A 26162-nucleotide genomic window follows, 5' to 3' on the forward strand; every position below is an offset into this window, starting at 1 on the left:
CCAGGACCTCTGCGGCAGAGGCCGTCGCTGCGTGCACTTGGGCCTGGAGCCTGGCCAAGCCTGAGATGGGTCGCCGCCTGTCCTTCGTACTGGCGCTGGCTGCAGTTCTCCAGGATCCCGTCCTCTCGCAGCAGTGCCCCCTGGGGAGCCCTTCGCAGACCCTGCAGTTTGCTGACGGGGGTGCCGAGCAACGGGTTCTGGCCCTTCGCCGGCTCCCTGGATACCTGGATCCCCTCTACGGCCTCGTCCAGAGTTTCCTCGATGTGGTGCAGCCAAACCCCTTTCCTACAGGTGAGCCTCCTCCCGCACCTTTGTAAGCCGGGCTCGTTTGCCAATGGGCCAAAAACCCAAACCAGCCAGTCCAGCGACTGAGCCTGAACCGGGGCCTTCAGCAGGGGCTGCAAGGCAGGCAACCGCCACTGGAGGTGCTGCGCGGAGCACCTGCTCCTGAGGAGGCCTGCTGATCGCGCTAGCTGGAAAGCCAAAGGAAGAAGAGTCGGTAAAATGAAAGGGAGAGGAAGAGATTGGAAGGCCTTCCGAAGACCCTGGGAGCTGCAGTGTGTGCAACACCATACGGAGCCACACTTAGGACCTTGCCGACTCCTCTTCCTCTGCTGCTAGGAGGTGAAAAGGTGCCACCTTGCCCCCGAGTCAGGGCAGAGCCCTAGATATGGGCTGAGGATCCCCGGGGCCTGGTCCAGGTCTTCTCAGGGCCCGCTGCTCCTCATCCCCATCGCCATCCAGTCCAGCCGGCAGGCTCAGTCCACTCCGTACCCGAGTGGCAGCACGCCAGCATTCCTGCCCAGTTCCCAGCTCCGTGGGCTGCGCAAGAGACCTTCCCAGGATGTGCATTTGGGCCCCCTAAGATCCCACCCACTCCCCTGCCCCAGATGCCGGCTGGGAAGCTCTTCTCCCGCCCCCAGACAAGCTAAATCCAGAGTTCAGCCTGTGCAGTTGCTTTTCAGTCCTGCCCCCACCCACTCCCAAAGTACCAAGCGCTGATCTTCGCTCACTTTACCCCGTGCGTTTCTTGAGTTTGCCAAGCACATTGCTTGGCCAGCCTTGTTGTGGATTCAAGAGCAACAGTCACATTCAATTAGATAAATACTGTTGCTGTTTAACAGTTGTGCTTTTAAATTCATGCATAAGCCATCTGAAATAGTAGGACAGGTGCGTTGTAATAAATATTTGAGGGTTATGCCTTTTAAGCTACTAATATTTACATTTTGAAAGTAAAATACTATGCTCCGAGAGATTTTGTTGTATAACTCCAGATTGGGGAGATACACAGAAGGCTTCAGCAACTTCTGTGATATATAAATCCAGAGCAGAGCTAGTCATAAAAACCCTACAACTCTCTTCAGGCTGTTTTTCAGCCTTAACTTCCACCTTGACAAAATTTTGTTGAAAGCTGCGCCCACCTGGTAAATCATTCAGTTTTATTTTTCGCTGGGTGACCTTGGGCCAGTCACTTACTTTCAGCCCAGCCTGCCTCACAGGGTTGTTGTTGCAAGGACAAAACGGAACCGTGGGAATTGCCACGGGGTCCTCACAAGAGAAAACAGGCAGGATAGCAGTGCGATGTTAGAATAATAAAATAATAAATGCACTCAGTGTAAGACTTCTAGCCTGCTAGAAAAATATATACAATAAATATTGAAAAGTAAAATACAGGACCAGAGCAAAGCAACCGCAAACAACAGGCAGCATAAATTGGTCAAATGAAAGCAGCCCAGCATGGTGCTCCCTCAACGACTTCCTGGCTGAGTTTGCCCCAAGTCCTCCAAAGCAAGTCCTAAAAGCACCCATTTTGCTTCCCGCAGTTTTGGGATGCAAAACTTCGGAATGTATTCCTGGAAAAGGGGTCCCAGCTGCAGCAACCCTTGTTGGGGGCCAAGCTGTGGGACATCCTCACAAGTAAACATGCCTGAAATTGCGTGTCAGATTATTCTCCTCTCTGTTACTGGCTGTCAGGATTTGAAACACGCCAAGCACACCTGAGGATGCCGGCCAAGCGGGGTATCTCAGCTGACATTTGGCAAGTACTGCGTCCCTTAAAAACTGTTTTGAGCTCCAAATCAAGGGGCAGTGAACACAGGCACGTCCGCCAATCTGCCTGTCAGTCTGTAGGGGCAGCCCACTTTTCCCCATGTAACGAGCCTCGTGGGAACAGCCTGCCCTCACCAGGGGTGCTTGCCTGCCTCCCCCATTTTGAGCATGGATATGGTGCGTGTAACAGCAGCCAGGTGTGGAAAGCTTGCACACGTGTGCACACACACAACCCCACCAGCCCTCTGGCTGCCTCTTCCACCAAGGAGTGGCCCTGTGCCGGTTGGACCCACCAGGGTGTTTGCTCTTTTCTCTTTTTTAATGTGGGGCTTGGGACCAGTTTAGAAGCACAGAATCTGCCCGTCCTTACCTTCTGCACATCGTTAGGAAGCCCTGTTAGTCTTGTGACTTGCTTCTTTGGCAACTGGTCCTAAGCAAGACTCACACACAGGCACTGGCAAGGCAGGTGTCTTCCCCCGGCCAGCTGGAAAGGAGGAAAGCTGGAGAGTGCCAGCCGCGAGAGTGTGTTTGCACTGAGATGGGCGGCGCTCGAGCTGCCCGCTGGTCTGTTTGCGATGAATTGGAGCGGCTCCTATTTTGGGAGGGCTGCGAACAGGACAAGTGCCCGTTCCCTATATTTTAGGAGTCGGTCTCACTGAGCTCGAAGGGACACCGTTCGTCACGGCACGGATTTGTATGCCCCTTTCCGAAAAGAGGGCAGAGCTGCTCAAATGATACTAACGCACGAAAACGGTCCTGTGGTCCCTTCGGAAGCCTCTCTTCTGAGGGTCTGCAGTGCACGAGTGGGAGGCGAGGAGGAGGCGAGGACCGCCCAGGGCTCCACACGCCAGTGCCTGGGCTTCCCCTGGGGACGTGCCCCAGCTGCGCTCGCAGAGAAGGACTTTGGCCGGGAGGCTGGCGTCCCGCTCAGCCAAAGGGGCAGGACGACTGCGCCCAAGCGCTGACAGCGAGCGTGTCCTGGAGCCTCCCGGGACCACAGCAGGGATACCCCTGACGGGCAGCGCTGGAGGAGCCACGCAAGGCCGGTCTCCCGCCCCGGACTGTGAGGCCGGAGTGTCGCTGCAGAAGTGGCCTTTGCCATGACACCCATTTGTCATGATTTCTACATTTTCCATGGATGTGGCCTCAAGCATTCAGCGACCAGAGGAGTGATCCAAAAATGTACTCATGCTTAATTTTTTAGTTTAGGCATTGTGTTAAAAGACTCTGTTTTGAGGACATCCGCAAAATTGGTGCTGGACCGGGGTGTTACCCTTAGGAAGAAAAGATTGCCCTGGGGACAAAGGGGTGTGTGGATGGGTATATTTGCTGCCCTTCGGAAGTGCGTTTGCATTTGCAGGTTCTGTAAGAAATTTGCCTTCTTCCACAGAGCTTTTGCGGGATGCCTTGAATGAGCCGCCAGCTGCCAGTCCCTCACAGGTGAGAAGAGCTGCAGGGAAAGGCCTTCCAGGGAGGGCTCATCCCGTTTGCGAACCCAAAATCTGTGTGGGAGATCACAGGATATTCTGATGTATTTTCCCACTCAAGGGCATCGTTTGCATTAGAAAGCTGTTTGGGGCATGATTGAAACATAGAAACAGAGTGAGTTAGAAGGGACCTCCTGGGCCATCTAGTCTGACCCCTGGCTCCAGCCGGCTCCGCTCACAACATGCCCGCTATGTGCATGTCCAGCCTGTCCTTGAACACCCTCACCGATGGGGCCTCAACCACCTCCCGTGGAAGCCCATTCCACACCCTTGGGGTTCCAACCATCAGGAAATGCTTCCTGGCATCTAAATTGAACCTTGGTTCCCTGAGCTTTGCTCCTTTGGAGCGCGTCCTGCCTTCTTCCGCAGGGGAGAACAGGTCCCTACCCACCTCCGTGTGACACCCCCTCACATCCCTGTATGTCACCATCAGATCCCCTCTGAGTCTCCTCTTCTGCAGGCTGAAGAGACCCAGTCCCCTCAGTCTCGCCTCATGCGGCTTCCCCTGCAAACCGGCCACCGACCTTGTGGCCCTGCGCTGCACTGACTCCAACCTGGCTATATCCTTCCTGTAATGAGGGGCCCAAAACTGAACACAATACTCCAGTTGCGGGCGCACAAGAGTCGCATAGAGTGGTAGTAATACCTCTCTCGATCTAGAAGCCACACTTCTGGCTATGCAACCAAGAGTGGCGTTGGCCCTCTTGACCACCGCATCACACGGCTGACTCATGTTCAGCCTGCAGTCGACCAGCACCCCGAGGTCCCTTTCACAAGTGCTGCTCTCCAGCCACTTGTCCCCTGACCTGTACTTGTGACACCCATTCCTATGCCTCAAGGGCAAGACCTTGCACTTATCCACACTGAACGCCATCCTGTTGTCTCCTGCCCACTTCCATAGTCTGTCCAGGTCCTTTTGGATCTGGAGTACCTGCTCCTCGGTTGTGGCCACTGCTCCAGTTTTAGTATCGTCTGCGAATTTGATCAGCAGACTGTTCACCCCTTCTTCCATGTCACTGATGAAAAGATTAAATGGGATCGGCCCCAGGACAGAGCCCTGGGGGACCCCGCTTGTCACTGGCCACCATCCCGATGATTCCCCGCTAATGGTTACCTTCTGCTTTCGGTCAGTCAACCATGCCCTAATGCACCGGACAGTGCTTTGGTGTATCCCAAAACTCCTCGGTTTCTCCACCAGGATATCATGGGGCACTTTGTCAAAAGCCTTGCTGCAATCCAGGTAAACCACATCCACTGCATCCCCTCCATCCAGCCATCTCGAAACCTTGTCATAGAATTCCACAAGGTTTGTCTGGCAGGGCCTGTTTTTGCTGAAACTGTGTTGTGTGGCCGCCAGCTCCCCTTCCCTGTCTAGCATCACTAGATCTCTCCCTATTATGAGCTTTTCCATTGCTTTTCCTACAATGGACGTAAGGCTAACCAGTCTGTAATTCCCCATGTTCCTTCTACTACCCTTTTTGAAAATTGGGACCACTGATGCCACCCTCCAGTCCTCTGGAACCTCACCCGTTCTCCACGAGGTCTCAAAAATGGAGGCCAGCGGGCGTGAGAGGACCCCTGCCAACTCTCTAAGTACTCTCGGGTGTAACCCGTCAGGGCCTGGCGCCTTTGTAATGTCCAGTGCCCTGAGGAGCCCCTCGACTTCAAGGGGGGGTGACTCTAATCTGTGCCCCTAAGTCCCCGGCCTCATCTAATCTCCCTTGCAGATCTCCCCCATCCTGCTTTGGGGAGAACACAGAGGCCAAATAGGCATTTAGTGGTGGGCAGTGGAAGTGGGCACCGGTAAGCAGAATGCGGAAATGATCTAGAGGGCTCGGCTGCCTTTGGTAATGATTTGGCATTAGTGGAGGATATGGAGCGAGTGAAAACTCAGCCTGGAATCGGATCCCCCCTTTGCATCACAACTCAGTTGAGCTCTTTCTAGGTCAGCTCGAGAAAGTTTATGCCTTGCACGCTTGGCTCCCTGTTTGCGAAGGGTCCTTGCAAAGGATCCGGATAGTTCCGTTCCCCTGCAGCCGTTTTCCTGCGGGCCATTTACTCGTGAGCGAGGCTCTTTGCTGGGGGTGGTGCAGAAACGTGCTCAAGGCTTCCGGGTGCGAGCGAAGGGAGGGAAGAGTCAGCCCACCTGCCGTTTCCTCTTCTGTGCTCTCCAGGTCCTCCAGTACCAGGCGGGGTACATCGCCTGTGCCGCCATTGCCGTCGTGTACTTCGTGGCGGTGCCCCTGGCTGGCTTGAGCATCTGCTGCTGCCGGAGACGCCGGCGCTGTGGCGGACGGCTCAAGGCCTACCGCCGTTCCCTGCTCTGCCGGTGCCACGTCCTCATGGCCTGCCTGTTCCTGACCACACTTGTCATCCTGTGAGTGAGGGGTGGCAGCGGGACAGTTGGATGGAGGGAGGGATAAAAGAGGAAAAGCATCATCCGTGCGGGAGATGGAAAAGCCATCTACTTCTTCCGTCTACCTCTTGCCCCATCCTTTGCTGTCAGTATTCTCTTCTCCAAATCTGGGTGGCCTGGTTTGCAAATATTTTTGAGCTTCTAATCATTTGAGAAAGCAGTGCTTCTCCGCAGAAGCCGAGGGAAAACATGGGCTTCCGTGTGCAGTCGCATTCTGAGTTCAGTTGGAGACGACCGATACCAGTCTCGTAACCCCCACTCCTTCCTCGCGTCTGTTATTTCACTAATGATTCTCCTGCCTCCTAAATCTTTGTCAGTCCTGATTTGGCGTGGCCACGTTCTCCCAGCCCTGCGAATTATTCAGCCTCCCTACAGGGAAAGATTGCAGGCCAATCCCTGTGGCTGCCGGGCCACATTTCTTGGGGTGCTGTTTGCTTTTGGGGGATTATGCTCTCACCTAATGTGGGTTGGACAAGAGCCAAAGTGGAACCATCTTTCTGCTGGTTATAGTTAGCTTTTAAAGGAGAAGCGTGTGGGTGAAATATGTGGGGCGCAGAAGAGTCAAGAGGGGAGAACAGGAAGAGCCAAAGAGGCGAGGATTGCAAGGCCAAAAGTGGTTGGGGTTGCGGGGGATTCCCAGGGCTGGAAACACTGCAGGCAGACCTCTGAGGAGACACACGGTCCTGGGAGCACAGGAGTGATGATGAATCCTGGCGTGGAGGGCAGGTCGGGGTCCTCAGGCTTTTCAGGAGGGGGCCAGTCGGAGGGTGCTGGCGGTGGGCACGGTCGGTGGGGGGTGCGGGCCGGTGCAGGGGCGGGGGGGCACACGTGTGAATGCATTACCACAGATCTTGGTGTGGGGCTCCTACAGGGAGTCCCTTCCCACTTCCAGGTGCCTGGCAGGCAAATGCAGAGAAAGTACGTGGAGGCTTGTGCAACCATGCCTAAATCGGGATGAAGCGGTCATTTTTGCCCTCTTTTCCTGCAGGGGGGGTGCCATCTTTGCTTTCGCCGCCAATCAGAAGGTAAAAGAAGCGGTGGAGCCGGGCACGCGAGACGCGCTGAACACCCTGCAGGCTTTGAGGCACCACCTGAGTGGGGTCCGCCGGGTGAGTTGACGGCACTTCTCTTTTTCTCTTGCCAGCCTTCCCTGCTGTGAAAACAGCAAAGTCAACACTGCAGGGGCATCGTTTATTTTGCAGCCAAATCATTCCAAAGCCGATGGCTATTGGCATGGAACTACGGCCATGGAAATGGGCCGGTGCAGCATTGTACAGCCCAAATACTCACACATTGCTTCAAAAGATTCCTGTTCTCATTTATAAGATTTATACCCCGCTTTTTCTTAAATGAACTCAAAGTGGCTTACATCACTCGCCTCCTCCTGCTCTCAATCTGATCCTCACAACAGCAGCCCTGTGAGGTCGGTTGGGCTGAGAGTCCATGACTGAGGGAAGAGGGGATGGGCAGAGCAGAGAAGGCAGGAAGGCCGAGTCCGAAGTTCAAATTAGCTCTGGGGATGCTGGGAGTTGAAGTCCAACACATCTGGAGGCACGATGGCGGGGAAGATTATTCCAGTACCATTCCCATCATGGGAACGGAACCACGGCACCCTGTGTGGGCGGCCCGGACTTGCCCCCATCGCCCCGTCCGCCGCAGCAGCACCTCCAGCGATCTGCGCGTGGGCCAAAAGGTCACAACTGCTGGGACCAGAAGGGCGAGCGGCAGGCGCGGCACTTTTGCAGGTGTGCTTGCTGGCTTTCTGCAATCGGCCAGGTCCTGGCCAATCAGAGAGCGAGGGATGGAGCTGGTGCACTGCATGCCGAAGGGCTCTGTCTTGGTCTGGTCACCCCAGGGGAGTGCTGCCCCGCTGCCCCTGCGAGCGGCATCAGCCCTGGCCGCCAGCGCGCAGCCGAGGGCACCTGCAGGGAGCCCGGCTACGGAGATGGGCCAAGGCAGTGGCCTCTGCTGCCGCCGGGCTCTCCCTTGTGCCCCAGGCAGCCCTTCATACGTCTCAGCCCCGGCAGCCTTCTCCGATCCGTGGACCTTCAGATGGGCTGCACTGCAACACCCATCAGCCCCAGCCAACACAACTGGGGCCTTGCTGTGGGCCTGCTTCCTCGGGAAGGATTTCCCTCTTTCAAGTCTCAGTTGAGATCTTGGAGGGAGGCTGCTCTGCACGCCCGGCTGTTCTCTGCGGGAGCCCCATGTACTGCTCCAGGGGCTTTCCAGCACCATGGAGCTTTGGGAACCAGGGAGCATGTCTGCTGCAGGCACAGATGTGGAAGAATCTCCCCCCTGCCCCCCCCCCCCCTCTCTGCTCCTGGCAGCGGTGCTGCAGGGAGAGGGCGGAAGGTCCAGCGGCCTCTGCAGAGCCGGCATGTCCTTGCTGGCCACCCGCCTGCCCCGCAGCTGCTGCAGCAGGGCCCATCAGAGCCTCGCGGGCTAATGCGAGCCGGCAGGCCGCAGTCCTCGGAGGCATGAATCCAGGACACCCTGTGAGAACCACGGGCTGCAGTTGTCTGCAGCGCGTGTGCCCCTGCAAGGTCAGTGCAGGGGAACGGCTGAGAGACAGATCAGTGGGGCAGGGGCAGGCCCCCGAGAGAGCAACAGGCCGCTGTTCTGTTCGGTGGAACAAGCTGAGCTTCACAAGAAGCGGGGGGGGGGGGGGGGGAGGGTCGAGAGGAGGGGCTTAAGTCATTTAAATTTCTTTCTGTGCAGGGTATTAAAGCTTAATGCGTGTTTGTTTCCTGGCTTTATTGAGGGTTTTAAAGGGTTACTCCCTTCCCTGTGTGATTGGGAGAAGGCAAACAAGAAATCTGATAAACAAATACCCTGAGGACCCCCTCCCCTCACCATGCAAATTTATGTGCTTGTGCACTAAGGATCTGCCCTTTCGCGGGGCCTCGCGTGAGTCTGGCTCCCGGCCAGAGCCGGGAAGAGACTTGGTGAAGCTGCAGGATCTGGATATGAAGCCCAAAGGAGTTCATGCGGGGTTGTGGGGGGGGGGGGGCATTTGCAGGAGGTTATTTTTGGCCAGCAGCTGACGGAATCAGGTTGTCTGTGCAGCATTTTGTTGCCATGGTTGTTCAGTGCAAAGCTCAGGATGCCTCATGAATGCGCCCTGACGGCAAGGAAGGACCGCGGATGGCTGCTGGCCCCTGGCCGCTCAGCACACTCCTCGCCCTGGCTGGATGCCAGCACGGCCGAGCCGGGCCGAGCCTCGCGGCTGGCTGAGGGTCGCTTGCAGGGAAGCGCTTCCCCGGTTCCACCCTCACGCCTCCGTCTAGAGCGAAACCCCGCGTAGCACGGCACTGCCGGGGTCCCTGTCCCTCGCGCAATTCCTTCGTGCGGCCACCTTCTGCATCCGGTTCTGGTCACCTTAACAGAATCAGGACAACACTGAACTGGGAAACGTGCAGAAAAGGGCAACGAAAATGGTCAGGGGGCTCAACGGCTCCCTTGGCAGAGCAGCTGCAACAAGGACTGTTGGGCTTAGGGAAAAGGCAAGGAAGGGGGGACAGGCAGAGGTGTGTGCGGTGGAGAGTGGAGGGAGACCTGCTTGCGTGTGGAAGTGAAAGCTTTTCACTCACAGCAGAGCAGTGCCCATCATTCTGTTGGTGTGCGACGTTAGCATGGCCCCAGGAGTGAGTGCCGTTGCCAGACTGTCGATCTCATGGCAGTAATGGCTGCCTAATTTATTTATTTATTAAAACATGTTTATGCCGCCCCATTCGCTGAAGCCTTGGGGCGGCTAAATTAGATCCACATAAATAAAAATTAAAATATATACATTAGAATATTAAAAAATGCAGGGATTATGGGGAATGTCATTCCTGCTCACAACCCCAAACCCAAAAAGCAAGCAGGAGTGTAAGCACTGGAGAATTTTTGCCATCTCCAGCACTTGTATTTGGTTTCAAAAATGCACACTTGCATACGTCTGAAAATACACCCCCCAAATGTACATACTTTCGCCTTTAAGTGCGCTTGCAAAAGCATGCATTGTTCGTGCTCCAACATGCACGAAGAAAAAGTAGTGCTCACGCTGGAAAGCGAGAACAAGGCAGAACAAGCCTTGAGGTGGAAAACAGGGAACCTGGGCGAGCGCAGACATCGCTGGCTCCCGATCCCGGTGGTGCCTGACTGGCTGCACAGGGGAAGCCTCTTCGCTCCTACTGGTCGGTTTGCTTCGCAGGGAGGCAAAAGAGGCTGTTGATTCAGAGATGAGGTCTGAGATGTCGGAACTTGTCCTACAGGATGTCGAGTTGAGGAACAGGCTGTTCTTCCAGTCCTTTAAAAGTGACCCTGCTCTCTCTCTCTCCCCCCCTCTCCCCCCTCTCCCCCCAATAGGGTGTTCAGCAAACCGTGCAACAGTTTGCCGTTCCCAAGGAGCAAGTCCTCAGTGACCTGAACAGTGAGTCCCCCGTCTCTACTGTTTCACACCTTGCATTTTCCAGTGTATGTCACAGGATAAGTCAGGAATGGGCAACCTTTTTGACCCTGTGGGCCACAAGTGGTGTTGCCAGGCAGTGGACTGGGGGCGCGCCCTCCCCCAGGGGATGGAAACCCCATGGGAGGAGGGGGCAAAAGGCTCTTTCTGTAGCCCCAGCAACCCCTGCCTTCCCCATTGCCATTAATGGGGAAGCATCAGTCTTAGCTCCTTTGGGGTTTCTGGGGGAAGGGGCCTTGGGAAGCGAAAGTGTCTTCCTTCCCCATTCTCCCCCTGCCCCCATGGTATCCTTGGGAGCGCTGCTTTTCCCTACAGCCCAGTAGAAAAGTGGATTTTCTCCTGTGCCCCTCTTTTAAGAGTGCGTGAAAAATGCAATGTGCGAATGCAACCAATTGGTGTTAGCAAAGGTGGATGCAGGTGCTCTTGTCCGGAAATCAGGACTGGGTGCAATGCTCTCTCGAGGGAAGGATTTGTGCGGACTCTAATTGGTGCTAACAGCTCACATAACAACTTTGGAAGGCAACATTTTCATCTGGACCACATCAGAAAGGGTTTAGTTTCTGAATGCATGTGTTATTCAAAGCATTTTTATCCAGCTCTTCTTCCAGAAGGGCTACTGCGGTTGCTTATTTATATATAAGCAAGGTACAGAAAAATGGAGAGCCCCTGTGCGGTCAGCCCATGCAGCTGAATGGGGGTAGATTGAGGACAGATCAAAGGAAGGGCTTCTTCACGCAGCGGGTAGTTGAAGTGTGGGATTGGCTGCCAGGGGAAGTGGTGCTGGCTGCCATCTGGACAGCTTGCAAAGGGGGTCCATGAGGGAGGAGGCTGCCCCCTGCTGATTTCTGGGGCACATTCCCCTGCACATTTTGCCACGCCTGTGTCCTGGCACACGTGTCTGTACATGCACGGTTCCTGTGCAAGCACGCAAATCATTTTGTAATGTATCGTTGCAGTTTGTAATCTTTGGGAACTGCCCGGAGGGCTTTGGCTATTGGGCGGCACAGAGACGTAACAAATGCCCGCGTGCATGAAATGGATAATGCAAACTATTTAGGTTTGGGAGCAGGGCAGTTCGTTTAGAGAGCCTGACTGCGGGAGTGCCAGCAGGGCTCGCAAAGATCCAGCCCACGACTTCAACCTTGAGGACTAGAACCATGCCTTTAAACAGGTACTCTGAGGTTCCTGCAGTGCTGAGGAGCTGAAGTCTGAATCAGAGCTGCTTCTAGCAAGAGGCTTCTTTCTGGCTCGGGCGAGAGAGGCCAGTTGCTGCCAGGATCCCAGAGGCAGGCTATTTTCGGTGATTTCCTGTGTTGCAGATGTCGGCCGGAGCATTGGGACCATCATCCACTTTGTACTGAAGGGGTCCGTGTACTCCGCCTTGGCTGCTCTTAAGGGAAGAGTGCAAGGTTTGCCCGCCCTCTGCTGTTATGCTCTTACGCGATAGTGGTTAGATTTGTTGAAGCCGTAGCGCTTGCATGCAGTCAGGGTCTTAAAACAGAATGCAGACTTAATTAGATTAGGCTTCATTAAGTGTTCTTTAATTCCTTTTTGCTGAGCATTTCAAAATTAAACCCAAAATCTAAACTAAACAGGGGGAAATAAAATACAAATATTATTGTAAACCATCTGTGAAAATAATAGATGATACAGAAAAGATAAATAATTAAAATAATAATTATATTATATTATATTATATTAAACCTTTTAATGAAGCACTGCAGCATTCTAACATTGATCTTCCTTCAGCCTTAAGCAAAATGCACTGGTTCCACAGGAGGCAGAAAAACAAAAATTAAGAGAAATATATAACCTTTTTCTATTAGCCGTGCAGGAGAATTCTAAGAACCCCGGGAAAGTGTCATTGAGGGAAGGGCAAAAACTTGCCACATGAAACCCCTATTCCACTTGTGGAATGACGTGGAGTAGAAGGGTAGGTGCCACAGGGAAACGCTACAGAGATGAAACTCCTACTCCTCTCCATGGTTAACCCCCGCAATTTGGGGTGCCGATCGGACACTTGCCGGCTCCCATTATTTCCGTAGAGAAATCACAGCTCCCCTGCTTTGAACACCGTGTCCCCGAGGACCGCATCCACGCAGCCAGAACGGGTGGAGGGAGACTCTCCCGGGGTGGGGCGGCCCGGCGGCGTCGCAGGGAGAGCGAGCGCTGTTGCCTCTTTAAGACCTGCAGGACACGAAGCACCATTTGCAGACGATCGGCAGGACTGTGCAGACGCTGATGCAGCGCCAGGCGGAGCTGGAGGCAGCCCTTCGAGCCCGGAAGCCGAGCATCACGGCCCTTCTGGGGGACCCCCGGTGCACCTACTGCGCCAGCGCCGCGAGCAGAGCACAGGGCCTGGAGCCGGAAGCCAACTTCCGGAAAGTGAGCTCCTCTAGGACATGGGTCCTCAAACTGCGGCCCGTGGGCCGGATCCAGCCCACCATGCCCATTTGGAACCGCCGCGCCCGCACCCACGCGCACGCCCACCGCCACCCACCTCGCCTCGCACATGGGGAGGCAGCGGTTTGCTCTCTCAGAGAAAGCGATCTCCAAGCGAGCGAGCCGCTGCCTTGTGCGCCCGCCTCACACGTGTGGCCGCCCCCGCCTCCCCTCGCCGCTCCCCCTCCACGCGCACTGCGGGCACCGCCTTTCCGGCACCGGCACCTTCAGCTGGCCCCCGGTGGAAAAGCGTGAGGATCCACTCTAGAAGGTTGCTGCAGCTCAGCACTTCCTTCGGAGGGCCGCCGCTGCCCATTCCGAACCAGCAGCCAAGCAGGCAGGGCAGGGCCGGGTCTGGAAGTGTGCAGGAGTCCTGTTGGCATCCCCGGGCTGGGCCCCCGGTCGGAGGCAACTCCGAATTCAGCAGGCAGCGTGGAGGCCTGCGTGCTCCGTCACAGAATCCTCTTGCGCGTCGCTTCTCTGTGCAGACGCCTTGAGACCTCAGTGCAGGCTGCATTTCTTTCCAGCCTCGATCCACACGGTGCCGGGCACTCGTGCGCCATGTCCGCGTTCTAGAATTGCCCGCTGGGTGTTGGTCTTACGGCAGGCGATTCCACCGCAGGAGGAACCCTGGCAGGGCTCGCCGGGAGACCTGCTGGAGATGGCCAAGGGGCCGGAGCAGGCGCTGCTGGCCGGGGCGGGAGGGGAGGGGAGCGCATCGCGAGGAGGCCGCTGCTTTGGAAAGGCTTTGGACTGCAGGGCAGCCCCGCTACCCTGCAGGTCCAGGCATCTGTCTCTGCTTTCCTTCCCCAGGTTCCTTCCGTTGAAGGGGTCTGGAAGACCCTGCAGGGGCTCCCCAGGGCGGACTTCGCAGACATGATTTACCAGGCAAGTAATGAAGGGGGCCCGGAGGGCGGAGAGACCACCCAGCCCGGCCTGGGGATGTCAACAGGACTCCTTTGCACTTCCAGGCCAATCGCAGTTTCAATTCTGTCCCGGAACTGACCGTGGTGAAGATGGCGGAGGTCGTCCGAGGTGAGTCAGGCCCTTCCAGGCTCGCGGTCTCGTGCCGGGTGGCAGAGGGCGGCTGCAACGGGGCTCAGCCGGAATGAAGGCCGGTCCCCAGGCCTGGTCTTCACGCCCGTGTCCAGACCAGGAGCTGCAGTCCGTGTTGGGGTTATGTACTGCGTGACCTCACAGCGGGGCCCCGCCGGTACCTCCCGTGCAACGATTGCCTTCCAGCCCTCAAGGAGGAAGTCGAGAATGCTGCACAGAAGGTCCAGTCCATCGCAGACAGCTTCCCGGTCACAGATCACACCCGGCCCCTGGCGGAGGCTCTGGCGAAAGCAGAGAACGGCAGCCGGCCTTACCTGAAAGAGGTGGCACATTATGAGCGATGCAGGTAAGCAGAGCCCCTGGCTGGAATGCGAAGCCCCCCGTTGCACCCCTGACATTTCTAGTTCAAAAAGCACCAGGGGGCAGGTGGTTTGGAAAGACAGGAATTAGCATGCACAGGGCATGAAGTTCCTTGGAGCATTCAGAGTGCTTCACATTTCTTTGCTTTTAACAGGGCTGTGCTGCCTTCGCCCAATTCATGGCATTCAGCGCTTACATAGACTGCAGAGACCGTCAGTGCAAACACACAAAAATGTGATCAATCACATGCACAAACACACAATATTTTTCAAACAGCCCAGAAGACACGTTAGTCAGATTACGCATAGGAGAATCGCTTGGCCAACTCCATCCAGGGAGTTCTTGAAAGGCGGGATTCCCGCCGATGCCTGACACCTCCCTTTCACTAGTGGCGTGCGCGACACTCAGGCCGCGAGCGCCTTTGGCGGCCTGCACGGTCCGCTGTGTGTCAAAGCGTGGCACATGCTTGCCCGGGAGGGTGCTGGCAGCCTCTTGCTCACCAGGTGTGCTGTTTCTTGCCGAGCTGGTAGTGACTCAGGGTGCTGCACACTAGACTTCCGCTGCCCTCATTCCCTGAATCCTGAACTTCAGCCAGCCTTCTCAAGGACCCAGGCCTGGCTGAACTTTTCTCTCCTGCCTCGGGCCTTCCCCAGGTGGATCGCGGCTGTCATCGCGTGCACCGTCCTTCTCTTGATCGTCTGCTGCAACCTGCTGGGGCTTGTCTGTGGCGCCTACGGGCTGGCGGTGCGTGACGATCCCAGCGACTACGACGGCCGGGGAGAAGCCGGGGCCAAACTGCTCATAACGTAAGCCCTCCTAGCACCCGCCCGGCCGGCAGGACACCGGCAGGCACGGTGCTGTTGCTGATGCTTGGGGTGTGGCCCCCGTAAAGCTCCGTGGGCACCGCTGCAACCCGGGCCCCCTCCCACCCTGCTCCGTGCCAGCGCCCGGGGCCAGCGAGCCCTCCCCTCAACGGGCCGCCTGTCCGTCCCCCTGCAGCGGCGTCTGCTTCAGCTTCCTTTTCTCGTGGCTGCTGATGCTCTTGGTCTTCGGCACGTTCATCACTGGAGGGAACGTGCGGACGGTGCTGTGCAAGCCCTGGGCCAGCCAGGAGGTCTACCAGGTGAGTCGGTGCACTGGCCAAGCCGCCGGGCCGAACGGGTGAGCGGGCGGGTCAAGCAGGGCCCACGCGCCTGAGCCGGGAGGAGGAAGCGGGAGTCCCGCGCTGGGAATTGCGTGCTCTCGGGGTCCGTGTGTGCTTCACCCCAGCTGTGGGGCAAGACGAGAAGCTGGTTTAGACCCTGCCAGCGCTGCCCCCCCCCCGCCCAGGATGTTGCATCCCAGGCTCATGGGCCAGATTTGGCCCCCGCCGGGGTCCCTGGCAGCTCCACCCCCTGCCCTGGGCACTTCTCCATCCCCACAGCTACCTACATTTTGTGGCTTCCTGACTTTCGCAGAGTTTTTTCTCCTACGAGTAAAAGGTGAGGATTGGGGTCCTGGTTCCCTCCCCCAAGTTTTTGGCTGCATGCCTGTCTAATGACCGGAAGAGTGGAGGATCCTTGCTTCTGAAAATGCTGCAGAGAGAAGGGGGGGCAGGGGCGGGGGGGAGGGGATGATGGGAAATCTCAGCCCCCTTTTTTCATGAACGGAGGAGAGTGCTGTTTTCTTTCTTTGGCGAAACAATGGCTGCTTCAATGGGGTGGACCTGGGTGAGGGGCTGCAGCTAAGCTGCCCTGGGCTGCTGCTTCTGCGGGGGTTTAGTGGGCGGGAGCAGCGGGTGTGTAAACCTTCCGTGCAGCCGGAGAGCCCGTGGGTGCCTCCTCCTAGGCCGGGATCCTCATGTCTGCCGAGCAAAGGCCCCGCGCGGCCAAGGTGCGCCTGGCACTCTTCCGCACGCCGCCCGGGCATGGTGCCTGCCACTCGGTGCGGAGCAATCCAATTAGGTGACCTCCTGGCCCTTCCCTTCACTCGCCCTGGGCGCTGCCGGCACACAGAGACTGGTGCTGATGAATTAATCGTCTCTCGTCAAATCGCAATTAACATTCGCTCTCCGTTTCGAAGGAAGAGCCTTGCCGCTGCTGGCTCCTTCCAGCCGGCAGCGAGCGGGTCATGCATGGAAGCCTGGTGGGGGTGCAGGCGCACGCAGGAAGGGGAAAGATGGCGATCGAATAATCCGTGGAGTGCAAGTGTCACACTCAGCCACTGTCACTTTGCCCAAGACTGAGTTCAGAGACGCTTGTACTGAAGGAGGCGCTACAGAAACCGTTCGGTGCTTATGGATTCCCCCTCTCCCCCAGCCCGTTCTCTCTCTCATCCCTGGATTGCACTCCCATCCTTTTTATTATTTATTTAGGAAGCTTCTATGCCGCCCCATTCGCCGAAGCCTCAGTGCGGCTCACAACGATAAATAAATACATATTAACCATATAAAAACAATATAATTGTTCCACTGAGCTCCACTGAGATTTTGAGGCGTGCCCTCTTCCACCCCTCCCCTGAGAACACCCTTACCTCTGGGGTACCTCCATGGTCAGCGTTAATCAGAGTTCATGGATATCTTACTCCTCTTTCCAACCTCAGTTCATTGACACACCGGGTAATCTGCCTCCGTCCATGAACATCAGCTGGCGCCTTGGCCTGAAGGAGGACCTCAACGTGACCACCGCTTATCAGTGAGTGCCTTGCCCTGTGGAGGAGGGGCCCCCGCGCCTTGATTTTGGACTGGGTGCCTCCTTCCGACAGAGCTGACTCCTCAAGGGCAGAGACAAAACCTTTGCGAGGAAGGAGCTAAAATTAGGATTGCTTAGAGCAACCCTGATCTGCTTCGTATTTGGCTTTCTGGACAGCTTTTGTGTGCGTACGATCGGCCTCTTTGCACTGCAGCAAACTGGCTTTGCAAACCGAACTGCGGTGACATGTGACTTGCAGAACAGTCTCCCTCCGTGTTTTTATGTTTTTAGAAGGCGATGGGGGAACAGGCAGCAACTGGGCTGGCGGGGAGGGGGCGGTGGTGGTGAGCAAGCCCGTGGCATTGTGAAGCAAAGCCAGAGGGCAGAAGGCAGCCGATTCCCCCCCCCCCCCGCCCGTCCTCTTTTGTGGCAGGCAATGCAAGAATGGTGCAGGTCTCTGGGAAGTTCTGCAGCTGGAAGGCAGCTATAGCCTGAATGAGCATCTCAAGGTGGAAAAGGTAAGTGGCCGGGAGCAGCCCTGCTGGACGGCAAGGCGAAGCTGCTGCCTGGGCGCCCGCAGCGTCTTTTCTGCTGGAGTCCGTGGTGGCTAAAACGCTGCGCTTCCTGCCCCTCTGCTCGGTGCCGGGGTGAAGTCTGTGCTTCTCCGGGGGTTCAGGAGAGGCAGGGGGCGGGCGCTCCGGCAGGCAGACCCGAGGGGGTCCTGCACGTGGCCCGTCTGAATTCAGCCTGCTCCCAACCACGTCTGTCTGCTTCCCGGCTCCAGTACACTGCAGCGTTTCAGAAACGGGTCCGTGATTTCAACATGCACTTCGAAGACATTGTGCTGTTAAATGCAGACGCAAAGAAGGACCTGGAGACCTTCCGGGACAGCCAGGTTGACCTGATCGACTATGCGGCCTTCACAGCTCAGGTGGGAAGGAACGGAGACTCGATCGGATTCTGCTCAGGCGCCTCTGATCGCCGCATGGCCTGCTGTCCACTCCACCCCTCCTCTGGCAGAAAAGTGGCGTTTGCCGGATGAAGGCCAGGTGGCCCGGGCAGAGCGCTCCCTTCTCCTTCCGGTCCCCAACCACAGTCTCTCTCATCTTTCCGCTGGGACGTGCCCCATGCCATGGATGCTCTGGAAGGTCCCGTGGCAAAACCCAACGGGGGGTGCTGCAGCGTGGCCTTCGCGGGATGCCTGAGGGCCCCCGGTGTTTTTCTGGTCTGGACAGATGTCTGCAGAGGTGCTTGTTGGCCCAAGCCGGAAGCGGCGTAAGAGGGCGGGTGAGCGTCGCCATGTGGTTTCAGGTCACGGCGATCCCAGCTTTATTTCAAGTTCTGCAGTGGGAGCCGTTCTTTTCCTGGCTTCTTCTCAGCTCAGCTCATGCGAGGCGGCTGGAAAAGCTCCTCTGGGACGACACGGCGGGCTTTTCGGAGAACCGGCGGCGCGCGATGGCCTCGTGCCTGGGCTGGCGGGCTCCACTTGGGACCTCTGCCGCAAACCGCCTAGAGCGGGCGCGGGGAGCCTGCTTCATCCCGAGGGGCAGATTCGACTTCGGTGAAGCTGTGGGGTGCCCCATTGCAGCGGTGGGAAGGGGCCAAGGAAAGGGGGCGGGGACCAAAATGCAACAAATGCTGGCATAGCATCGCTTAAAACTTGCATTGCCTTAAGAGGAAAACTTCAGAGGGGAGGGAGAAAAAATCCCCAAACCTTCCGTGGCTGGCGGGAAGGGCCTTCTGGGGAAGGGGTGTGGCCGGGCAGTGGCAGGCAGGGCCTCTGGGGAAGGGGTGTGGCCGGGCAGTGGCAGGCAGGGCCTCTGGGGAAGGGGTGTGGCCGGGCAGTGGCAGGCAGGGCCTCTGGGGAAGGGGTGTGGCCGGGCAGTGGCAGGCAGGGCCTCTGGGGAAGGGGTGTGGCCGGGCAGTGGCAGGCAGGGCCTCTGGGGAAGGGGTGTGGCCGGGCAGTGGCAGGGCCTCTGGGGAAGGGGTGTGGCCGGGCAGTGGCAGGGCCTCTGGGGAAGGGGTGTGGCCAGGCAGTGGCAGGCAGGGCCTCTGGGGAACCCCATGAGTGAAGTTCTCGCCCATGCACTCGAGGGCGTCCTCTCCCTGCCCCATCTGTGCTATGGGAATAATGATACTGGGGCCTCTTCTGGAGGTGCTGGGGTTTGGCCCGGTATGGTGATTTCTGCTGCATTTCTCCCCAGCTGCACAAATCGGTGGTGAGGACAAACATGGACGGCTTGGCATTGGATCTTGAGAGACTGAGCAACCTCCAAGTAGGTGGACGGATCGGCAGCTCCCTTCTTCCCTGGGCCCCGCGGGAGGAGAGTGCAGCTGCGGCATCTTCGCTACATTCCCATCCTTGCTTCCCGGCCAACCTGGCGTATGGGTGTTCCTTGCAGAGTGACAGGTCTGTGAAAGAACAACTCGCGGATGAAGCCCAGAAGCTCAGGAGAATTCAGAATATGACAGTCCTCAAGATGAAGGAGCTGGTGGTAAGTGTGCAACGCGTGACAGCGAAGGAAAGCAATGCTCGCGACGTCTGCGCATCGCCCGCCTTGCCGTGTCTTATGAAAATTCTTTCAGCCTCAGCTGGAGTTCCTCAACGTTTGCCTGGATTGCTGCAGACTTAGCTTTGGGCAAATAATCGTGGCCTTCTTGTCGTTGTCAACCAAGTGCTGTTGCGGGCTGCTTGCGGGGACGGGGGGCAATTAAGCATCACCCAGAAAGAGGGCAAGTGAGGGTGCCGTTTTGCATGGACGAATGTATGGAGAGAGGCACATTTGGAAGTGATCACTGCAACGCACATAGAAATGCATCTTGGTGTGAGCTGGTGGACCACTTCATGGCCCCGATCTGCTTTCCCTTCTTGGGCTGTTTCTGTCTGAGCTGGACTTGGACAGGCTGGGCTTCAGATAGAGCAAGGCCATGGGCTTCTTCAAATTTGAGACACTCCTCTGTAAGATAGGACACATGGCCACCCTAGCGGCCAAAGGGCAGGTTTCCTCGTTGCTGCAATGTGCCATCAAGTCATCTCTGCCTTATCTTGACCCTACAGATGTGAGCCCTCCAAAATGTCTTGTCCTTGACGGCCCTGCTCGGCTTTAGCAAATGCAAGGCTGCGGTTGCCTTTTAGGTCAACGGGACACCAGCGATGGTCTATGAAATACAGCTCACCTCTCTCTCTCTCTCTCTCTCTCTCTCTCACTCTCACTCTCACTCTCACTCTCACTCTCACTCTCTCTCCCTTCCTTCTTTCCTTCCTAGGTGAAGCTGAGAGAAAGTGTCCATTTCTTATCAACAAAGGCCCCCAGCTTCCAGGTATTACTAAAGGGTCTGCAATTGGGGAGTGCAATTTTAATTAAGGCAAGTCCATTCTGCATTTGGGGGAAAAACCATTTAGGACTCTGAAATACAGAATTATCTTCTGCTATGTTACAACCAAATGAAGTCTGCTAAAATGGAAAGCGATCAGATCTGATTGGCATTTTAATTGATCGATTATTATTATTATTATTATTATTATTATTATTATTATTATTATTATTATAACATTTCTATGCCACCCCTTGCCGAAGCCTCGGGGCGGCTTACAACACAATAAAATACATTGAAATACAATAGAACATAATAAATTACCATAAAATACAAAAATACCAAAAAATACATTGAGTCACAAACATCATAATATAAAATTAAAATTATCAGTATAAAATAAGTAAATAAATAATATAGGAGGGGAAAAGAGAAGGAAGAAGAAGTTGCCCTGGCCAGATCATATATTTTAACAATTAAAATGATGTTTAAATAAAAAGGTCTTTACCTGGCACCGAAAAACCAGTAACGACGGTGCCAGGCGGACCTCTTTGGGGAGTGAGTTCCATAGGTTGGGTGCCACCGCAGAGAAAGCCCTCCTCCGAGTACTTACTCTCCTAATTTCTTTCATGGAGGGTTCCCGGAGAAGGGACTCTCCCGCAGATCTCAAAGGGCGGTCGGGCATATACGGACGTAAGCGCTCGTTCAGGTAGCCAGGACCCAAGCCGTTTAGGGCTTTATAGGTCATAATCAACACCTTGAATTGGGCCCGGGCTTCAATGGGCAGCCAGTGAAGCTGACGGAGGACTGGAGTCATGTGAGCATAACGCCCCTCCCCGTTAGCAACCTGGCAGCTCTATTTTGCACCAATTGAAGTGTTCGGACCGTCTTCAGGGGAAGCTCCACGTAAAGCGCGTTACAGAAGTCTAGGCGGGAAGTCACCAGCGCTTGTGTCACCGTCGCCAGGCAGTCGAACTCCAGGTAGGGGCGCAGCTGATTAATCAGCCGAAGCTGAAGGAAGGCGCTCCTCGCCACCGCTGTCACCTGAGCTTCCAAAGAAAGCTCTGGGTCGAGGAGTACTCCTAAGCTGCGGACCTTGTCCCTAAGAGGGAGTGTTGCACCATTCAGGACCAAGTCAAATCCACCCTCTCCGAAACCCAGTCCGCCAACCAACAGGACCTCCGTCTTGTCTGGGTTGAGTTTCAGTTTATTGGCCCTCATCCATTCCATTACCTCGGCCAAGCACCGGTTCAGCACAGCCACTGCCTCACCTGGATTAGTGGAAAACGAGAGGTAGAGCTGGGTATCATCAGCGTATTGATGATTCCGCAGCCCACACCTCCTGATGACCTCTCCCAGCGGTTTCATATAGATGTTAAATAGCAGAGGGGATATAATGGAGCCCTGTGGTACTCCATGGCATAGCTGCCATGACGCAGAGACATGGTCCCCCAGCACTACCTTCTGGAATCGACCGTTGAGATAGGAGCGGAACCATTGTAAAGCAGTGCCTCCAACCCCCAATCCCGCTAGCCTATCCAGAAGGATACCATGGTCGATGGTATCGAAAGCCGCCGAGAGGTCCAGAAGAACCAACAGGGATGCACTCCCCCTGTCCTTCTCCCTGCACAGGTCATCGTACAGGGCGACCAAGGTAGATTCAGTACTGTAGGCTGCAAATATACATTGCTTGTCAGCTTCAGTTGTTTGGGTTCTTATTGACTAGAAAAAAAGTCACATAGGATTTTCTGGGAAATGCATGTTTTCTCCTAGTTTTGGCTGTAAACTGGAAATAAACCAGTCCCTGCAGTTTCTTATTCATCCAAATGGGTGCAGGTGGGAAAGAGACAAAATGTCTCCTTGAAGTTGCGGCATCTCCATTTCAGTCTCTCCCTGATGTCTTGTGGAAGTGAGGGAAATTTAATCTTGGTGCTGAGTCACTTACTGAGTTCATCAATTAATGCCAGCACCCCAAAGCCTGTTTACTCATGAACAGACCACAGAATGCTTGGGATCGCATCCATAGTCAGTGTACTAATGACCAATGTCATTCATTATCTGTTGCACGGATTGTGGCACCTGCTCTCATGAACACAACTTGCTTGCTCCCATGTTTGTGTCAGTTGAGATTCCTTGTTTTCCCAATTTTGCAGCTTGTCTCCACGATTTTAGCATCCCCTCCTTCCTGCCCCCTCTCCCGCTCCAGTATCCAGTAAACTGGATGATGCACAAGAATAATTGATACCGTTTGGTTCACACAATAACACAATGAGGACTGTTTTCCCTTCCAGCAAGCCGTACCACCAGGGCCTGGGCTACATGTCAAGCCAGGCTGGATTGGGTGATGAGACCCTGGTGTGCTTATGGGCTGAAGCTGCCACGGCTCGTTTAACCCTTGGTGTTTGTCCAGAGCAGCCCCCGTGTGGAATTCCTACTGAGATGAAATGTGCTTTGCTCTTCAGATTCATGGAAACAGAGCGGGGCAGAAGGGGTCTCCCGGGCCATCTAGTCTGACCCCTGGCTCCATTCGGCCCCACTCACAACATGCCCACCATGTGCACGTCCAGCCCATCTTTGAGCACCCTCTCCGATGGGGCCTCAGCTGCCTCCCGTGAAGGCCCATTCCATACCGTTGGGGTCCCAACTGTCAGGAAGGGCTTCCTGGCATCCAAATGGAGCCTGGGTTCCTGCCTTCCTCCGCAGGGGAGAGCAGGTCCCTGCCCCCCTCCGTGTGACACCCCCTCACATCCCTGTTTGCCGCCAACAGCTCCGCTCGGAGCCTGCTCCCCTCCAGGCCGGTTCCCGCAGTTCACCAGCTGCTCCTAAAATGCGTGCAGTGCCCGTTCCGCTGTCGTCCTGAACCTTGGCCCCCACGTAGCTGGCCACTCAGGGACTGCAGCAAGCTTCCTGGGCAGCTCCGTCCTTGCGCGGCCCTCGGCACAGCAGCCCAATGAAGCATGGTGCAGATCCCAGGGCGAGCACCTTGTTCAGTTAGACTCTACCGGGAGAGGCTGCTTGAGAGAAAGACAGCAGGGACCGAGGGATGGAAGCCTCCATCGGGCGTCGTCGAACCCACGTGTGTAGACTGCCCAGGATGCAACTGTACGCATCTGCAATTGTTGTAGGTGCGCACCTTATTGTGCACAGAGTGATGGCCGAGGTCCACATCACACAGAAGCACAAGACTGTCGGGTGCCGGCCCGCCCGCCCTGGCGCCTCAGGTGCTCTGGAAAGCGGCTCTGCCAATTGTGGTCGTCTCAGCTCCCCTCCGGGCCTTTCTGCCCCGACGGCTAAGTGTCTTCCTGCTTCCCCACCAGGCCGCGCTGAACCGGTCTGAGTCCCAGATTGGCCTCGTCAAGGCGAGTTTTTCCGTGCAGACTCAGAGAATCCTGAGGCAGGTGAGCCGGAGAATTTCTCAGCGTGCTGGACAAGGCCAGGCCCCACTACGGCCAAATTGTGTGTGAGAGTTTGGGGACCAGGAGCAGAAATGCCAAATCATCCTCGTCATATCTGTCCTCACCCTCAGGGAAGGAGGGTCGGAGGGGGCATCTTTTGCACTTCCCCTCTTTGGAAGCAGCTGCAACCTTTCAGCATCTCCCATCTTCTTCCAGGAGCTGGACTGCTTCATGAAAAAAGAGGTGGGGTACATCTCCCAGTACCTAAACTGGGTGAGAAGCACGGTAAGTATGGTCTCCCTCTGTGTGGCCTCTTTGGAAACACGTTGGCGTGCATTGGAAAAGCATCGCTGAAGCAGAGGGACACCTTCCGTGGTGTCCAAAAGCTGTGGAGCAGTCAGGAGGGACCGTGATGGATGAAATGAGCAGGATCCCAGGGAGGTTTTACTCACCTGGAGTCCTTCGTGGGGTTTTGGAATTCTTGAGCGTGAAGGTGGATTCTTCTAGTGTATTTTTTGTCCCCATGCCTTGTTGTTGTCGTCCAGTCGCAAAGTGGCACCCGACTCTTTGAGACCCCCTGGACAACATCCCTCCAGATTCTCCTGCCCTGCACCATCCCCTGGAGTGCACCCAAGCCCACGCCCTCCGCTCCAGTGACCCCATCCGGCCACCCCAGCCTCTGCTGCCCCCTTCTCCTTCAGCCTGCACTCCTTCCCAGCACCAGGGTCTTCTCCCAGGAGACCCTCCTTCTCATTAGGTGGCCAAAGCTTTCAGCTTCAGCTTTAGCTCTTGCCCTTCTAAAGAGCCATTGGGGTTGATCTCCTCGAGGACTGACTGACTGGGCCTCCATTTTTCGTCGTTTGGCTATGGCACTGGCCAAGCTGCAAGATGCGGCTTCAGGTGTTACCTGGTGCGGAAACTCCGCTCCCTGCCGGCTCTGTCCCTTCCCACCCGTGGCTTGGCTGGCTTTCCCAGGGGCAGCAGGGCTTTCCAGAAAGGCCCCCGCCTGCCTTACTGAGGTCCTGCCCCACTCAGCCAAGATAACTCGGCTAAGAGGCAGCTTTTCACCTTTGCTCCAGCTAGCAGAGGACGTCGCGTCCTGCCAGCCCGTCTCCACAGCCCTGGACAGTGCCCGGGTGATCCTGTGCGATCGCATCGTGGATCCTTGGGTAAGCGAGTGCCTGGCCGTTCCTCGGCTATCCGGTGCGCAGCCGCCACCACCCACGAGCCGCTTGCCGGGATGCTTCCTCAACATTCCAGCAGTGCCCAGTGCTCCGAGAAGGCTGGGGGTCCCACTGCGGGGGGGGGGGCACTCTGCGCCCCTGTGCCTCTGGCATAGGAGCCCTCCCCGGCCGGGCCTCCTCCGCCTGCGCCACCCGCTGTGCAGGGCCTCTCAGGGTCTCCGTCTGCCCTTTTCCCCAGAACGCCTTCTGGTTCAGCCTGGGCAGCTGCACCTTCTTCCTCATTCCCAGCATCTTCTTCTCCATCAAGACCGTCCAGCATTTCCGCCCCGTCCGGCACCGACTTATGTGAGTGGAGGGCAGAAGTGGGGGGGGTCCGGGGGGGGCAGGACCCCTCCTCTAATTTTATCTGCTTGCCTCCTGAGAGGGTGGCCATGGGGGCAGATAGTGGTCCTGCCAGGGGTCCCCTGGGATGCCATCGGAGGAATGAGGGGAAGGGGAGGGGCAGCCCACCGTGCAGTCATGTCCTTCAGGCATCATGGGTGATGGTGCTGCGTGAAACCTGGCGAATACGTGTCCCTCAGCTCCCGGGGGAGGGGAGCAGTCGGGGGGGGCAGCCGGTTGCATTCCCATCCCTGCTGATGGTGAAGTTCAGGCTTCGCCCTGTGCGCCTCAGCAGTCCAAACCGGCATCTGAGTTAGTGCTGTTCTGTCAGGGAGCTAGCGGCCAGCTGAAAACCTGCAGGAAAACTCGGCCAAAGGCAGGCCACGAGCAGTCCTGCTCGACGTGTGAGAAACGCTGAGACTGGGAGAGAAGCATTTAGCACAAAGCCAGCCACGGGGGCGGCTGTTTCGCTTCATGTTCCCGTGGTGCAGAGATCCCTCCCAAATTAGCACAAGCCCCTGAGACCTGGAGTTCCGGTGCTCCTGCTCTCCTTGGGCCCAGCGTGGAATAGGTCAGCGAGGCATCCTTTCATTAAGTCCATCTGCCATGATGTTGGGTGGGATGTGTAGTGTTCTATGTCTGAGAAAGAGAGATATTAAACCGATTTTAAGAGAACAGGTTTTGGAACACTGATCAACCAAGTGAGATTAATGAAAGTCCACATGGACATGGCAGCACGGAAGCCACTGGCTCGCCCTGCCAGGCACCCTCGTTTAGCGACCGGTCCCCAAAGCCCTGCGGGTGCGTCTCCCGTGGCAAAACCTACTGCTGTGCAAGGTAGTGCAGCGCCTCCCCAGTTTTCTCATTGCTGGTCTCCCATGGTGCCCCCAGCTCGACCGGCTCAGAGGAAACCTGTCCCTTCCACATCCCGCGTGTGACGTCGCTGAGGCTGTAG

At 56.3% G+C, this 26162-nt stretch overlaps 1 protein-coding gene across 1 annotated transcript; it reads left to right on the top strand.

Moving 5' to 3' along the window:
* The first annotated feature begins 65 nt into the window (after nt 1-65).
* On the top strand, nt 66-26162 carry PROM2 (prominin 2). Its single transcript, XM_044417361.1, has 23 exons — nt 66-291; nt 3440-3489; nt 5711-5913; nt 6941-7061; nt 10306-10369; nt 11725-11814; nt 12591-12790; nt 13661-13735; nt 13819-13882; nt 14090-14249; nt 14917-15069; nt 15263-15386; nt 16844-16935; nt 17366-17450; nt 17717-17863; nt 19137-19208; nt 19335-19427; nt 20200-20313; nt 23565-23645; nt 23859-23931; nt 24726-24811; nt 25065-25171; nt 26099-26162. Exons 1-23 carry the CDS (start codon nt 66-68, stop codon nt 26160-26162), a joined length of 2544 nt encoding a protein of 847 aa, XP_044273296.1.

Source organism: Varanus komodoensis, unplaced genomic scaffold, assembly GCF_004798865.1.
Source record: "Varanus komodoensis strain SLA01 unplaced genomic scaffold, ASM479886v1 scaffold88, whole genome shotgun sequence".
NCBI classification, from domain to species: domain Eukaryota; kingdom Metazoa; phylum Chordata; class Lepidosauria; order Squamata; family Varanidae; genus Varanus; species Varanus komodoensis.

What these genes read in the sequence shown, in the direction of transcription:
- PROM2 (XM_044417361.1), top strand. Translation starts at nt 66, where the DNA reads ATGGGTCGCCGCCTGTCCTTCGTACTGGCGCTGGCTGCAGTTCTCCAG. An exon ending in ACCTGAGTGGGGTCCGCCGG is followed by an intron (nt 7,062 to 10,305) that starts GTGAGTTGACGG and finishes TCCCCCCAATAG; the next exon opens with GGTGTTCAGCAAACCGTGCA. An exon ending in TTAAGGCAAGTCCATTCTGC is followed by an intron (nt 20,314 to 23,564) that starts ATTTGGGGGAAA and finishes CTTCCCCACCAG; the next exon opens with GCCGCGCTGAACCGGTCTGA.